Source organism: Trachurus trachurus, assembly GCF_905171665.1.
Source record: "Trachurus trachurus genome assembly, chromosome: 22".
In the NCBI taxonomy this organism is placed as follows: Eukaryota; Metazoa; Chordata; class Actinopteri; order Carangiformes; family Carangidae; genus Trachurus; species Trachurus trachurus.
Window position 1 is genome coordinate 14750553 of NC_139907.1, and position 17366 is coordinate 14767918.

A 17366-nucleotide genomic window follows, 5' to 3' on the forward strand; every position below is an offset into this window, starting at 1 on the left:
AGTACAGTTGGACTAACAAAAAATCAAAAACGTCAAGGCAAATGGTAAGTTTGTCCGAATTTCAGTCTCTCTAAAATAATGTTCTCAAATTATTCACAACTTTTCGCTGTTCTACTTCTCCAGCATTTGTTTTTCCACAATGTTTCCAGAAGCCTTTACGGTAACTCTGGTGGTAACCTCTGATCTCCCATGGTCACTACCTGACCTTTGACCTAGAGTGTATTTAACAGCCAAAACCTTAAATAATCATTTGTATTTTGCACATAAAGTAATTCTGCATCATTTGTTTTATTTTATAATCTAAATATTCGATTAATTTGTGTTTTAAAAAAAGAAAATTAGGAAAAGGCTTCGGGTGGGGTGTTTGGAGGCCCCCTAGAGGTCGGAGGACCAGTCTGCAGGAAAATAGACTGTCATGAAATGAAAAAAATGTGGTGAAATTTACTCACATTTACATTACAAGTGCTTTTCATTTCTAGTGCCTGCCACGTTTGCTGCCTGTTTGAACACACACACACACACACACACACACACACACACACACACACACACACACACACACACACACACACACACACACACACACACACACACACACACACACACACACACACTTGGTGAGACCTGGGTGAGACAGAGGTGAATTCACTTTCTCACCGCCAGTGACAGTAACAAATGTCTCTCTCTGTTGCAGGGTAATTCCTGCTCTGACTGGTCTGCCTCACTCTAGCAGCTCCTCTCCCCCTCCCCAGACTGCTGCCCTTTGTTTCTGTATTGAGATTTAATCTCAGGTAATAAACAACGTTTTTTGGGGGGGTTCCCACAGACAGTAGCCCAAAGTCCACCCACTTACAGTACATCACATACAGCATTGTTGATGATCTGATCAATCAAAGGTCAACTCTCTTACATATTTAGTGCTGTTTGCATGTAACTGTAGCAGGCAGCAAGAGAAGTAGCTCATGTCAGGCAGGTTGTTATGAATGTACCAATAGTATTATGTGATGATACTAATGTGAACTGCTTTGCACATCACTAAATGTCAGGAACAGTCATTTAGTTTTACGTAAAGTTGGCAGAAATTATGTGATTTTTAAAATACTAGTAACCCTGCTCAAATGGTGGAGGTGCAAGTTCTGCGGGCATGAGGGGGAACAAGTTCGTATCATGGCTCATTGATCTCAGGAGGCGCTTGCCCACAGCTATCACACTGTTCAATCAAAAGTTGCAGCAACCACAAGCTGACGTGCCAAGCAGCGAAGTGTGAAGCAAGATCTGTGAAAACCAGACGTTCTTTCTTTGGTTAAAATTGGCCATTGAAAGATAAAATCATCACAAGTCACTTTAACCTACGAGTTGTCTCCAGTTTGCATTAGTTAATGTGTGACTGTTTTTTCCCCTTATCACAGTACTTTTGAACATCTATGTGTGCATCTGACAGACTCTGTGATGATGCCAGAGGAATCAAGTACATAGAATAAATCTTACACTGACAGAACAGAGATATTGCACGATGGCAAGGCAAACCGTAACACAAATAATACCACACCCACAATCTCATCAGCAGTTAAGTGGAAAAAGATGATTGGTTGAAGAAAGTGAGAAGATGAAAAGTAGGGTTTCTGTGAAATTGCTCTCTGTGAAGAGTTGATTCATACGACTGACAAGGTCGTGGTTTAAATTTCCGTTGCTGTCATGAATAAAAAGGAGAGTCGCCGGCAGACACAATTACAAACAGAGACCAGAGATCACTACTGTGTGTTAGCAATGGAAACGTCTGCTGTCCTCCTTGTGTGCATCCTGGTGACACACTCAGGTGTTTTGCTGTTTTCTCTTTGGCATGTTTCTCACATAGAGCAGCAAAGTCTATGTCAACATTTTTTTGTACCTTCACAGTTTGGACAGTCCGTGGGAGAGGCTTGGACTTCACAATTGATGATCAGGAGGAGGTGGAAATGGAAATCCCTGTGAAAGTTGGTCAGGTAATATCCTTCACAGAACTTGTGGTTATATTATTTATATCATTGTTATATGAAATGCTCAATAAGTTATTAAAATATAAACATGTAGGGTGGCCCTATGTGTTGTGAAATTGATTTAGTTGATTTCTAAATTTGTAGCATGTGTATGCTCTTTGCATGTGTGTTCTTAAGTTGCAGTGCATTGAGCCTTTAGGGCCACCATGCATATGATAAATTTAGACGTGAAGTTATTGTAAAAAGGCCAATAAGATTTTGAGCATGCGTAATTTTCACAGATCCACCATGTATAAAGTAAGTTAACAATTTAACATTCAAAATCACCAGTCACTTTCATTTGCAGGTTCCAGCTGTGTGCAATGCATGCAAAGAGGCTTTAAAGCGTGTGAGAGAAGAAGCTGGAGAAAACGCCTCCAAAGAGGTAATTATTTATACACACATTTACTTTATTTCAGATACAGAGACAGACACACAGATTAGGTTATAGCATCTAAAGATCTAAAGAGCCTGGACAATTTGATCTAGAGCATCTTGGAAGAAGCAATAATGCAATTTCTGCTGTTACAGGTCTTGGAATCAAAGCTGCGTACTGCTTGCGATAATGTTGAGTATAAAACCTTGTGCAAAAAATTCATTAAAAAAAACCTCAACGAATTGATTGAGCGGCTGCAAACCAATGATGATGTGAAGAAGATCTGTGATGAGTCCGATGCCTGCAAGTGAGTAAATTCAACCACCTAATGAGTAATCTAAATACCGGTAAACTCCGGTCGTAGTTGTAGTATTGTTTATTAGTAGTCAGTTATTGCTACTTGCTGCTAATGGCCTGCTAATGGCCTTCTGTCTGTCTTTCTGATTTGGTCTCCCTAGAGTAACTCGGCCGTCCCACCGGATTGTTTATCCAAGCAACGAAGATGCACAGAAATCAAACTGATTTTCCCTAATGTTGCTGAATTTAATTCATAAGAAAAAACATTAACCTCCTGTGTTTGTGACCCCACATGAATCACTGTTTATTTTAATCATAATTCTTGATTGTAATTAAGCCATGATTAGCTCTTCTTTTGATTATGTTTATTTTTTGTTGCATTATACCATGAATCATCTCAATAAATGTTTGCATTTCCAGTTGTATGAATATTTTTCTTTGTTGGCCTCTGGACACATACACACACTGAACATGAACCCTAGTGGCAGTGACTCATTGACTCAAATGATCAAATGATTATCTAACACTCCAGGTTCCTCGGACAGATTCAGCTCTCGGGAGAACTGCATTCAGTTTTTCTGCTGCTCATACCTGGAACTCTCTTCAACGATCTCTGAAAATGAATTCATTTGTTACCCCAGGCCCGTTTAAAAACATGATCATAAATATGCACGCTTTTGAATGCAACTGTTTCAAAAAAAAAAAAATCCTAAAAAAATTGTTGATAATGTGTGATCGTATTGCTGTTTGATGTATTTTTATGATTACTGTATTTGTTATGTGATTGTTGTTTTGATTTGATGTGCTCTCGACGTCATTGGAAATGAGGGTTTACCCTCAATGGCTTTCGAGATCTAAATAAAGGTTAAAGAAAGAAAGACTGCATCACTATAACCACTCTGGCTCTAGGAGGGGGGGCTGCCTTAAAGCAGAAGTAAGCGGAATGTTTGTGTTAATATAAGTCATAAATAGTTATATCTTCCGACAGCAATCACTTACATAGTGTTTGGTCTGAAACACGGATCTGTCAGTCACTCTGCTCCGCTGTAAGCCAAGGAGAAAACTTTCCTTGTATCCTACAACCTTTATCCAATGAGGAGATAGAATGGCATAAAGGGGACGGTCCTCTCTGCTAACTCCATCGGCTCACAGGAAGTTAGCCAAAACGACCGGATCGCTTACTTCTGCTTTAAAAAAAAAAAGCTGATAAATAGGAAATACATGTTGAAGTAATAAAACAAAAAAGGGAATACATAATATGTTTAAATGCGTAAATATGAAGAATTTAAAAACCAAGTGCAGAAAAACTGAAATAAATAAGTGTAGAAATCATAGACTGTAAAAAATATGGACGTAGCATCCATGACGTCACCCATTGGTTTTGGGGAGTCGTTTTTGTGACTCAAATATGGCGGCCTGAACAGCGCCATGTTGGATTTACCGGCCGAGAACCCGCCCACTGGCCTCGAAGCAGCTGTCTCCAGACCTGCTCGGACATTTCACAATTTTTGGAACGCGGAAGTGAGCTTCACTTCTCAGACCGACAACTGCCCCCTTGGTAGAAATGTTCTTAGATATTGATACTTGATCATAACTATAGGGCAGTAACAGACGGGTTGTACTGGCTTACTGTACGATACAGACTGTTATTCAAATGAATGCTGCTCTGCTTGTGGTGTTGCCACAGTATCTGAAAGTTCTCCCACGTGCATCACATACAACGCTGTTGCTGAGCTACAAAAAAACGTTTTAACATTTACATTTACCACTGTCAACCTTATTTTCAGTGCCTTACACATTTATAGAACCACAGTTTGCATATAATTATAGGTGGAAGTTGAAGCAGCTCTAGCAGGTTTTGATAAATCACTGATGGTAGTGATTGCACTTAATTACTCATCACTCTACTGTGATGATAAAATACACATTTAACCCAAATGATATTGATTTTTTTATATTTGAATTTGATTATCAAGTGGCTGGAATATGAAGTATAGGATCAATTCACACATCAGTGTGAGCCTTGCTTCAGTGAGTGCGACTGCAAAGTTGTAGCCTTACATGTTAGATTAAAGAGTAAGCACATCGCTGAGTTTTAAAGTTTGCACAACTCAACTTCCGTATTGTGTAAAAAAGAAAAAAAATCTTTTCGACACAACTTTGCACAAGTGATAAGTTTTGTGTCCCATAGTGCATCATCAGCTCATTCACCTCAGGCTGCTCACACTATCACAACGTTTAATCAAAGGTTGAAGCAACCACAAGATGACATGCTCAGCAGTGATGTGAGAGAGCAAGATCAACAAGACAGACACCGGGGCGCTGGATAGGTCACTGGGTTGAGCCGGCGCTCCATAGGCAGAAGCTACAGTCCTCGCTGCAGCCGGCCCCGGTTCAGTCACACCCCACCGGCCCTTTGCTGTGTGTCATCCCCCTCTCTCTGCCTCCCCATTTCCTGTCTCTCTCAACTGTGTGATCTATTAAAATACTTCTTAAAGGGATAGGGAAGGCACAGAGGACTCTGAAAATTCTCACAGCCCTTAGTCGATATGAGGGTGAATAGATAATGAGTGAAATTTGAATTTTGGGTGAACTATCCCTTTAAAAGACAGACATTTCTTTAAAATCAAAAATAGGCAATCAATCGAAAGACAAATGCATCAGTCACTTTAATTGTTTTTCTTTCTTCTTTTTTTCAACAAATCATAAAAAGATTCAGTGGGTTTAAATACATTAACGCTAGGAGCTATTTACAATGTTGATAGATTGTGTTAAAGTTTCTGCTTGTCGTCTTAGCAAAGTCCTTTTAAATATTTAAGTGTGCAGCCTCAAGTCACTGGTAACTGAACACAACCAAGAAAACATTCTGTGTGTTTGTAAACCAATACAACTCAAGTTAGCTACTAATTTCATGTGGTTGAAAATTCAGAGTTTGGAGATAAAGATGTGCACATTTGGTTTCCCTCATGAGGAAGCTGCAGTGGAGAGCAGGCATTTGGCGTTTCGGTCGATGAAGTGTCCACGCGACCTACCATTGTCCCAGCTTTGCTTTAAAGCCTGCCTGTCCAGCTTGTTGAGTCCTTGAGAGCAAAGACGGAGATCCTTGACCAGCTCTGTCAAACTATCCAGACCTGCAGGGTCCCAAGGGCCCGACACCTGACAACCTGAGGGTCACGGAAAGTGTGTATGTGAATGCATTGTTCGGAGTTGGAAGGCACACACAAACAAGAGAAACACATTTCAATGGATGGCAGAAATAGCACATACCTTGAAGGTTTAGAAGAGTCAAAGGTCGGGAAGCTTCTCTGAGAGAGTTCAGGACGCTGTGAAGTCCTGCTGAGGTGATAGATGGGTTTCCTGACAAGTTTAAACTCACCAGAGACGGACATGTAGGCAGGCACCTGGAAGGGAATTAAACAATACCCAGAACCAGACAGCGACAACAGATTAGAACCAAAGAAAACGTAACTGGGATCCTAATTATGAGCCAAGCGTGTTGGAAATGTTCCAGCAAACGCATACACACCTGGCCAAGGTGGCCACACTGCTGTCCGTCAACCCGTTCGCTGCCAGACTCAGGTGGGTCAGTGAGCAGTCCTCCTGTGATTGAAGATATCATTTGTTTGTACTGTACAGTAGTTATAGGGCCCCGTAATCTCTCTTTAATCGATTAATGTAAATATTGACAGCTGTATATTACACTTCATGGTTCATGTGTGTGTACCTGTGACACAACTTTGGTGAGGTGTTCGAGTGCTGGGAAATCAGCAGGACCCCTGCGGACGGCAGACAGGTCCAGGTGTGTGAGGGAGTGGAGAGGCAGAGTCTTCAACACCAGCTCAAAGCCAGTGGAGCCCAGTGCATTGTGGGATAGACACACCGATTTCAGGTGGCCAGTACCTTAGGGATCAAAGGATGTGAATCTATAGGTTATTTACTCGTGTTAACCCCCGAAAGCTTAAACAAACTGCACAGAATATTAAATGTCTGGCTTGTAAGTGAATAATATTCTATGACAGAGGATTAAAGATATACAGCTCTGGAAAAAACTAAGAGACCACTAAGTAAAATTAAATTTAAAAATTTTCGTTTTATTCTATGAACTACTGACAACATTTCTCCCAAAATTGAAATAAAAATATTGTCATTTAGAGCTTTTATTGGCTGAAATTGACTAAACTAGTCTAAATAACAAAAAATATCAAGTCTTTTCAGACCTTGAATAATAATAATGCAAAGAAAACATGTTCATATTTATTCCTAAACAATACAGCAAGAATATTTTAACTCGGGAAGAGTTTATAAATCAGTTTCTGTGGGATAATGTCAATGTTTAATCCCAGCAGTTTATAATCTTCCTATAAAACCAGATGTGGTTCAGGTGATGACCTCATCAGTGTCTCATTAACTAGAATGAGTTGTGTTTGTATTGGTATTTAAAAAAGAAAAGAAAAGAATGATTGTCATACATGTAGAGATGCTTTTAAGAAACATTTGTGAAAGTGGTCTCTTATTTTTTTCCAGAGCTGTATTTGTGCTCCATCTCCTGTCTCTCCCGCTGTCAGTTCATTTCTCAGTGTAGCTGAGGGAACACAGCTTCATCCATGACATATGACGACACATTCTCAAACCACGCATTGCTACATTTTGGGTCGTTACCTGTCAGAGCGCTAGCCAGCAGCAGTCGATGCTGCTGTAGGAAACGAGCGGTGAGGCCACAGGCCTGCAGAGACAGCTTGGCTAACACAGGGCAGCAGGACAACAGGCAGGACAGGGACTCGGACACACCGTCCCCCAGGGGGTTCATACTGACGTCGAGCTCCTCCAGGCACTACCGGGGGAAAACCAAACAAAACAACAAAGTCAGTTTATCTGAAATGTGCGTCCTTCCCAGATGTGATGGTTGATGATGATGGTTTAGACACTGTGGTTTCAATAGATCTCACAGGGTTCCTCCCTAACCCTAACCCTAACCCCCTCCCTCCCCCTTCTCTGACTGGGCTGCTTCCGCCACTTTTACACTTCTAGATCAGACTGTTTTAGCTTTATCTGTTTTTAGTTTACTTCAGTTTTATCTTCTGATGTTTTGAAGTTTCAGTTTCCGTCTGAAGACAAGGCAACCAAGTAAATAAATAAAGCTGACTTAAATGTTGTAGCTTTTGTAGTTTGTAGTACTCAAGGGGATTACAAAAATATATTTTAAAATATTAAGAACAATACACATGTCTAAAAACATCTGATCATATTATGGGTCCCAATTTTACATGCAGTTGCAGACTTTTCAGAGCTTGGAGATGCACAAAGGAAATGCCTTTCATCTGAGGCAAAACAACAAAAAAATGTTGCACAGAAAACTTAAACTGCATCATAAATAAACATTGTGATTTAGGATTTATTTACCCTTAAAAAGTATGTACGGTATGTGTATGTGGATCCGATAGCACAGGAAACAGTCATCCAAAATGCTCTTATAACTTCCTTGTGGACCAGATATGGAACAAATCTTAATCCGAGCTGTATGAAATCTGAGGAAACACTGATGTCGGCAGGTGAAATAAAACCAGACTCTCCCAGCTGAGAGGTGTTTACCGGGAACGGCTGGTTCTGTCCTTTCAAAGCGTTCGCTGCCTTCTCCAGCCCTTCTCCTGTCACGTGACTGGCTGAAATGTCCAGCAGCCGGAGCCGAGGCATGGTGATGGTCGTCGCGATCAGCTCGGAGAGCAGGTTGGCGTGGAGACGGTTGCCGGAAATCCGCAGCTCCGTGAGGCTGGCCTGAAGTTTCAAGGCACGGAGCAGGGGGTTCAGGGAGGCGGGGGCCAAACTGAGGCCGCACACCGACACGGAGGAGCTCCCGTCCTGCACCTCACACAGCCTGGTGACGCGCTTGTTCTCATCTGTGAAGACGAGACACCTTGCTTAATGAAGTACTACTGAAATGTCTTTGTGTCTGACTCATTTGCTTGTGTTGCTCACCCACTGCCAGGCTGTGACAGGCTTTCTTGTAACGCTCAGGGAGAGGGGGGAGATCCCAGGAGCAGACTTCAGCCAAAACCTGCGACATGCCCCGATATATTACAATTCAGTTTAAAAAGAAACTTCATGCGAGACACTTTTTTTGTTTTTTTTTAAGACATCTGCAATCAAACTGGACTCACTTCCTCATTAGTGTGCAGCACGGCCAGCAGCAGGTCCTGTGGGGAGAGGAGAGCGCCTTCTTTCTGCAGCGAGAGACGAGGCAGGAGGCCGCACTTCTGGTAGTAACGCTGAGCTGCCTGCTCACACAGCCACAACACCGTGCAGGAGTCGGCCTCACTAAAACACAGTGGAATAGGAACAGGTGCATGAAAAAAATGAAAAAAGCAACAACAAAAAAACACACATGCACCGGTATTCAACCAAAGTGCTGTCTCTTACAACTACTAAGGTCATAATAGAATATGTTAGGGCAAATACATTTTAATGACATTTATTTGGTCATTAAAAAGAAAAAACAACCTTTGTGGAACTGGGATGAGGAAAACATCTTCCTGAACTCTGACCCTCATTCTGATTGGTGGAGGAAGTGAAGTGGGCATGGGAGCGGCCAATGTTTGTGTTGGAGGCTGGAAAAAATAAATAAATATAAAAAAAAACAACACCACACATGCAACAAGCTGGTTTCTTTCACTCAAGTCTGGATGTGTCACCAAACCACGGTTATTATGTCTGACACATCGAAACCTATGATACAAAAAGCAAACAAACAAAAAACCACATAGTAAAATTAGATCCCTGATAAGAATGATATTGAAGCGTCAGAGTCTTAAGATGGCTCTGCTTTCAGTTCTCTCTCTCTCATTCACAGCCACATTCATCACTATCTAATGTTAATCAGGAGAGAAGACAGACCCCCTGACAAATGACGTCCCACTCATGACCCCTAGACATAGTGAAACATTAATAACCGTCTCGCTGCCGTCAACGCTGCCCTGAATAAGTAATATGAAAACTCCGTCTGAAAGTTGACTTTGAAACGTTTGTGCGTTGCTTCGGACTCATGATGACCGGCCGACAGGATACCTGCACGTGGAATATCGGAGGCGGTGGAGGCGTCTCAGGTCTCATATCGTCGTCATCGGTAACGGTGGGGCTGTGTGACCTGTTCACTTCTCGTCTGCCCAGCCTCACCATCCCCGGCATCTGAGTCATTTTGACTTGGTGCGGCTTCACAGAGCCATTCTTTTTCAGAGAGAGCGTCCTGCTGGAGGACGAGGGAACTGCAGAACCTGAGAGAATATAAGAAGAGCATAATGAAGGGGAAAATAAGCACAGAAATATGGAGAAAAAAATGTTATAAAAGCTTAAAAAAAAAAAAGGTGTTAACCTCTGTAGGTGGTGTCAGTGTTTGAGTTCCTGTTTTGGCTCCTGGCAGCTGAGAACGCGGTCGCATCATCTCCCATCATCCCGTTCGGCTCCTCTCTGAGTCTCCTCTTCTTCTTTGGCTGAACTTCCCCTAAATCGTCCTCCAGCCAGTCGTCGGCCAAATACTCCTCCTCAGGAACCAGAGCTGATTTACTGCTGGATGATACAGCCGGTGTGCTGGAGAACTGAGGTTGTGACAGACCCTGGCGGAGAGTTTTGGAGCTGCCCAAGCCTCGAATGGCGCTGTGGTACTCCTCTCGCGCAAACACAAACGGTGCGGGGGCCTCTCGGACGCTTTCTCGACCCGAGGCCGGGATCGAGCTGGTCTCCCTGGTTGGAGGAACCTCCTTTTGACTCGGGGCTGCTGGTAAAATGTTTCTTGGACGGACGGGACGGAGAGGACTGACGTGGCCGTCAGAGTCGCTGTCGTCCGAACAACTGCTGTTATTCTAAGGAACAGATGAATAAACAGATCATTTTTATTTATTGTAAAGCACAATGCCAACATTTACGTTTTGTTTTTGAGAAATAAACAAGTGCATCTTTAAGTGGGCTAGACCTTCTTCTTTTTCTTTGTGTGTTCAGACTCCAAGGAAGCAGCTGTATTGTGGAAATGCATTTAAATTATATTTTCTATTTTATTTTATGTTAATGTGATCAGATTTATCTGACTATTTATGTTAATTAATGAAAAAGCAATGTGTGGCAACATAGGAAATTGAGGATGTGATGCATTGAAATGCATTGAGATGCATCATATAATCAACTTTTGTAGATCGAAATTGTAGACTTGTGAATAGTAAATTGTGAGGCGAGAATCCACTTTGTATTATCTCAGTAAATATCAAGCATGTTGTGTTGTTGCATAGAAAGCATTCTTCAGACATTACCCCATACAGGACAGCAGCCTCTGTTCCTCTGGCGCGGTGCCTTTGTGTTGCACCGTTGCTCTGCCACCGTTTGGGGCTGGCAGGTGCTGCCGCCACCTCAGAGTTCCTGTTGTTTCTGGGCCTGTCTTGGCTGAAGGAGCAGCCCCCTCCAGAGGGCGACAGCGACAGCGGCTCGGAGTTCTCAGCATCAAACAGCTGGCTGTCCTGCAGGGCATCGAAAGGCTTGGCTGGGGCCGGAGCAGCGGGCACTGTGGCAGAGAGATAAGTGGGTAAAACAGTGTAGTAGTGCTTGACGGAGCAAACTGAGGCTAACGTGGTAAAAGCGTGTGAGAGGCTCACCTCCCCCTGACAGTGCCTTCCTCAGCAGCCTCTCTGTCAGGATGCACTCCTGCTTGGTGTCCTGGTCCAGCTCTCTGCTGTACATCCTCTGCCACTGACGCAGTGCGTCCAAGGCCGTCGCACCCTGACGGAGGAGAGTGGAAAGTCCAATTAATTTCTCTGGCGAGGTGGAGGTATTTTCTAGCAAAGCATACAACTACTACATCCGGTTTCTGAAGACTTATTGTGCATCAAAAATAGTGATAAGGATGTGATGAAAGGGACTACAGGTGGAAATTAGCAAATGTTGCTACAACCTGGCTCAAGGCATCTTCTCTTGTCTCACAAGATTAATGTTTTAGTGCATTGTCCCTGTTTTAAATAAATAAATTCCTAAATGTATGTGTTATCTGTATGAATTATTTTTTATTTTATTTTATCAATTATTTTACCAGATGAAAGTTTGAAGACCAAAGGCCTAATAGAAATCTGACCTCTCATACTACTAGATTTTAAATTAAAAGTCATCATAAAAACTGCTACTTGGCAAAATACAAACAAAAATTTGAGCGAGGATTGTTGGCAGCATATTTATGCAAAAATTTAAAGATGCCTGGTATGAACCTTGTGAAGAAATTGTAGGAAAAAAAAATAGATGAGGATTTTTCTTGACCACCTGCCCTTTAACATCCATTCTATGAGATAGATGATAATTCACCTTGGAGTTGCGTAGTGTGACAGAAGCCCCTTTTTCCACCAGCAGCCTCGCAACTGTTAAATTGCCACAAGCGAGGGCGTCATGTAGAGGAGTCACTTTTTCACACAGGGGTCCACCGGGGTCATTGATGTTGGCGCCATGCTCCAGCAGCACAGCAACAATGTCTGTTTATGACAGAGAGAGAGAAACAGACAGAGACAAGAGAGTGGATGAGTGTTTCATTTTTCAGCTTCATAAAATAACGAAAGAAGTTCAATACAGGTAAACCTAAAGTGGTTACCATAGTGACCGTGGTTGCAGGCTTCATGCAGTGGAGTCCACCCACAGTAGTCTCTGGGGTTGACAGGGTGACCCTAACACAGAGAGAAGCAGGGAGACAGTAAATATCATACACTCCAAATGGTAACACTTGCTCTGTGTCGACTTTGTTTTTTTATTCTTCTCTCTGCATGAGCATCTATTCTCATAAATGATTCAAAGATGAGCAGAGAATCTGACTCTCTGAGGTGAAGTTTGTTTCTTTTATGTGTAGTAAATATTTAATAAGTTCAAGGCAAATAAGCATGTTACTGTTTACAGAGGATTTTGCACTCAATGCAATATTTTTGATTTGTCTTGACTTTGTCACATTTCTGATGCAAAAAAAGCGGTGTCTTATATAAAATATGAAATTGTAAATCCTGTTTTTGCTCACCCGTTCCACCAGATACTGGACCTGCCTCAGGTTTCCTTCTATACAAGCTCTGTGCAGAGAAGTCTCGCCCTTTTCATTCCTCTTGTTCCACTAAAGTGAGGAGACGGATAAAGGGGCAGCACAAAATATCAAAAGAGTTGAAAGATGAGGTGATTGCTTGTGCATTGTAACCACTGATTAAAAAACTCACCTTTCCTGCCTTCCTCCTTCCTGACACCATCTTGTCATACCCCTCCATATCATCATCTGGAGACCACATGAGGAGATGAACATCAGATCAGACGACTCATTTCATCCAAAAAAAAACTGTCATGGGCAAACTCAGGAGCTGGAGAATGACTGACACAAAGCTCACCTGAATCTGAGAGGACGACGTCGCTGTCATCCAGAGGTTCGCTGTTGTCCATCTCTTCCTCTTCATCCTCCTCACCGTCACTCCCATCTGGATTCCAGCCCTCTGCGGCACACAGCTCCTGCAGCTTCGCCTCAGTGTCCTCAGCGTCTGGTGAACCGCTCCGTCTCTGATAGGCCAACCAGAGCCTCAGCACACGTTTCTGTGAGAGGGAAAGAGAGAAAAATATTCCAAAGGTTAAGAAGACAGTGAAGAAAACAAGTCTGTCTTTTAATTTAGTTTGAAAAACATTTTTCCTCAGATTCTAACCAAAAAGTTTCCAATTTTTTTTATAACTTCCACCTGCTTGTATCAGCTCACCTGTAGTCTGGGCTGCCTGGCCGCCTGAGCGGAGCGTAAAGCCGTACTGTAGCTGCCGTCTATATCCTGTGATGGACAGCTGCTCTCTTCTTGAGCTGCTGCGATGTTCAGCCAAGTGCTAAATTCCTGACAGAGACAGTTTTAAATGAACAGTTACATCACACATTACACCCACCGACTGTACAGATGATTCATTAATTACAGAATTTGTCTCATTATTAAATTCTATATTGTGATGTTTTCTAAATTAAAACTACAAGCCAAATAATGGTAGTGCTGATAAACAGGCGATTTTCCCTGCACAAATAAGTAGAGGTTTTACAATTTAATTAATGCAGCATCATAAGAAAGCCATCTAGTTGCTTTCAAGCCTATATTTATGACAACGCATATAAAAGATGCTCAATATTAAATGAATCCAATTTAATTAATTATTTCAATTTATGAGTTCAGCTGATATTTTTTTGTGTATTACAGCAGCTGTGTGTTCAGTACCAATTTAGCAATGCACTGCAGACTGCCCATTTAAAACAGCGTAATGTTGGTTAAATGTGAATACCGGTAAATAAATACATAAATAAAATTACATAAATTATGATATGAGTCATGATCATTTCATTGTCACTGGAAAAAAAAACTATTTAATTAAACATGTTCCATTTATGATACATTGTGACACAAATTACAACTCTCTGGATTTGGATATTGCAATAATTGTTCATAATTGTCAATAATGTTTCGATTAGGTGTTGAGTCGTAGCGAAGATGCAGGGCGGTTGTGTTTACCTCAGAGGAGCTGCCCTGTCGTAGAGCCAGCTCCTGTCTGTAGTGCTCCACTGCCTTACTGTGCTGCCTCAGATCAGTGTACGTCGCAGCCAGGGACACATGAATGACGGCCAGCTCCCGTGCAGCCTTTCCCAGCGCCTCGGCACCCTTAAGCTGCACCAGAGTGACACAGATTCATACAATTCAACACCATGACAATCTATTATAGAAGCTCTAAAGAAGAGACACAAGAGAGCAGTTCAGATGCAGTGGATATTGTAAAGTTAAAACTGCAGGGATATGAGCTTGGTAAATCTTTGAATGTTTCTCACTTGAGCTTGATAGGCATCCAGAGCTTTGCTGTAGCAGCCAACTTTACAATACAGGTCCCCCAGCTGCTCTGCCAGCTCCACGGCCTGACGGGAGCTGAGTCTTTTGCCTTGATCTTCCCCCAGCTCTTCCTCCAATTTACAGCCCTGGTCAGCTTTGAAAGAAGAAAAATAAACCCTGCCATCAACTCAAATGTCTTGGGGAAGAAGAAAAAAAAAATCAAACATTAAAATGTTGCTCCCTCACCGTTTTTGAAAGCTTTCTTCACTGCCTGTCGGTCGATGGGCTGCTGGGAACCCAGGCGGAGGGCTTTCTTCAAAGATCGTCTGGCAGCTACAAAATCACCCAGAGACAGCTGGACCTGTTGATAGAAGACACAAGGACACAAACACACTCATCCGTTACAAACTGTAGAGTCACAGTGACAGAAAACACAGAGGGTTGGGTGAGTTTGTACCTTCCCAATGCAGTGAAAACACTCGCTCTCACTGAATTTTTCCTTCATCTTCCGGGCACACTCTTTGGCTTGTTCTAGACAGCGCACGGCATTAGAGGGTTGACCATTACGAAAGTAGATGCTGCCAAGGTTAAAGTTTGCACGGTAGAGATCCTCCAGCAGCTGGCTCTTCCTTTACAGGAGGAGGGAAATTGAGGAAGACAAAAGTATTAACAGCAAGAAAATGAACACTACTGACACCTTGTCTTTCCTATTGGAATTTTTACATTAATATGTATGGTTGAGGATTTACATACTCTGCGATGAAGACACTTCGGCGAATAAACTCGCTGCAACGTTTGGGTTCCCCCAGGTGATCGCAGACGAGACCGAGATTGAGGAACAGGCGAGCCTTCATCTCACTAATCTCTCGCTCTGGCACTGTTCCTAGAGTTAAGGAGAAATGAAAAGGAAAAGGCTAAGAAAGACAAAAAAATAATGCAAAAATAAACACAAGCCTGTCAACGAACGGTACACACCTCGTAGACGGTCGTCCACAATGGCCAGGCTCTTCCTGAAGGCATCCTCTGCTTGCTCTAAACTCCTCCTCGATTGGTCTGATTCATAACGGAAGAGGTAGGTTCGACCAATAGTAGCCAGCGCCCTCTGTTCCTCTGCGTCATTTCTAACAGAACGAGCCAAGTCCAGGTGACACTGCTGGTGCTGGAGGGGACAAATACATTAAAGTCCTTATGTCCTTCTGAGACAACAATGTTGATGGTATTGTTATTTAACTCTGTTTTTGCAGCCAATTTGAAGCCAACCAGCCAATCTACTCACTTTCAAAGCGGCCACAATGTTTCCCATCTCTGCATAGCACTCTCCTATCTTACGATTGGCCACTGCTCGGCCAATCACGTCATTCAGCACCTCAGAGAGCGCCAACTCCTGCTGATGCTCACTAATGGCTGCTTCATAATCACCTGACACAGAGGGAGATTACACAGAGCAAACCAAATAAACAAGGGGTAGCATGCACAAGTCAAAATTATACTGCACTTTTTAAGCAAGGGAGGGGGCAGAGCATAAATTCAAAACGGCAACAGGATTAGGATTAGGCAACAAAAGTAAGGGATCACATTGAGTCAAAAATAGAGTTGGTATGATTGACAGTACAGATATAAACAGAAATAGCATGTATAAGAAGATTGGCATCGCAACACAGTAATCAAAACTACAATAGACATGACATGTGATGAATGCCAAAAGATAAAGTGAGGTCATGGATTTGTGTTATTAATGACAAACATAATAGAGTGAGGAGGTAGTGGAGAAGGCAGATAACTGGACTGACTGAATAAACAACTGCAGTAACTCTACACTGAGTTAAACCCATAAGATAAGACTTTATTCATACCTCAATGGGGAAATGTATAAATAATAGCAACTCAAGCACATAATGTAAGCAAAAAAGAGAAATAAACGGGTACTAGAGGAAATAACGGTACACAAAAAAGGATAATACTACTATTAAAAAACATGTAAGGAAGGAGAAGGGGGGCACAGGCTACATAGTTTACACAATTAAAAAAAAGAATGGGACATAATTATAAAAAAAACGTAAATAAGAAGGAATATTACAGACAGAAAAACAACATCACTGATGGTGGCTCCCATTAACCTCCCAAAAGAGGAAGAAGATGAAGGTCCAGATTGTGTTGTTTAGGATTGAGGAACTTCCACTTCCATCTAGCGTTACATATCCCTATTGTCTGAGACCTAATGCACATGACTGTATAACACAATACAGCACACATGACAAGTATGCTACTAACTTAACCCTGGCCTGTAAACATCCAGAAGTTACAATAAGTGGAGCAAGCATTATCCACCCTGGCCCTAGTTATTGTATTTAACCATCTCACCATTTCTGGACAGTAGCTCTCCTAGCTGGTTGCAGATGTTCGCCTCCTCTTTCAGGTTGTTACTGCTCTGGGCTTTGCTCTTCGCTTTCTGCAGCTCTGTAGAGACCCGGATATCAAACATTTAACTGTCAGGACTGTCAAGCTCCGCAACGAGTGGAAAAACAAAGCAATACTCACGTTTTATCTCCCGTGAGGAGCTCATCTCGCCTCCTCTCAGCCTGAAGCCGCAGATAAACGCAGGCAGCGCGCTTTGGCTTCAGCGCTACGAGATGAGCAGGGCGGAGGAGAAAGTGTCTCTGTTTTTACCCTCCTCTCACTTCACCGTTACCGACACGAGTCTGTGTTTGTCCATGAATGTCCTCCGGTATCATTTATGTTTTCGATCGTGATCCGTGTATCCCGAAAACAGCTCTTCACATTTTAGACATGTAGCGGTTTCAGCTACCAGCCTTTACAAAGCCCCGCCATTACTGTGAGCCAATCACTTCA

General features: G+C 42.4%; 1 protein-coding gene across 1 annotated transcript; it reads right to left on the reverse strand.

The window, feature by feature from the left end:
* Positions 1 to 5652: 5652 nt before the first annotated feature.
* Positions 5653 to 17079, reverse strand: tonsl (tonsoku-like, DNA repair protein; the record flags this gene model as incomplete). Its single annotated transcript, XM_083998240.1, has 28 exons — positions 5653 to 5852; positions 5956 to 6089; positions 6215 to 6288; positions 6413 to 6588; positions 7348 to 7519; positions 8278 to 8582; positions 8662 to 8740; positions 8844 to 9000; positions 9184 to 9290; positions 9748 to 9953; positions 10052 to 10538; positions 10980 to 11227; positions 11319 to 11442; positions 12016 to 12179; positions 12296 to 12368; positions 12710 to 12799; positions 12900 to 12955; positions 13065 to 13263; positions 13422 to 13547; positions 14208 to 14360; positions 14519 to 14670; positions 14763 to 14877; positions 14974 to 15145; positions 15270 to 15399; positions 15492 to 15675; positions 15793 to 15935; positions 16878 to 16973; positions 17055 to 17079. The coding sequence occupies 28 exons, from the start codon at positions 17077 to 17079 to the stop codon at positions 5653 to 5655; spliced, it is 4347 nt and encodes a 1448-aa protein (XP_083854366.1).
* Positions 17080 to 17366: the final 287 nt, after the last annotated feature.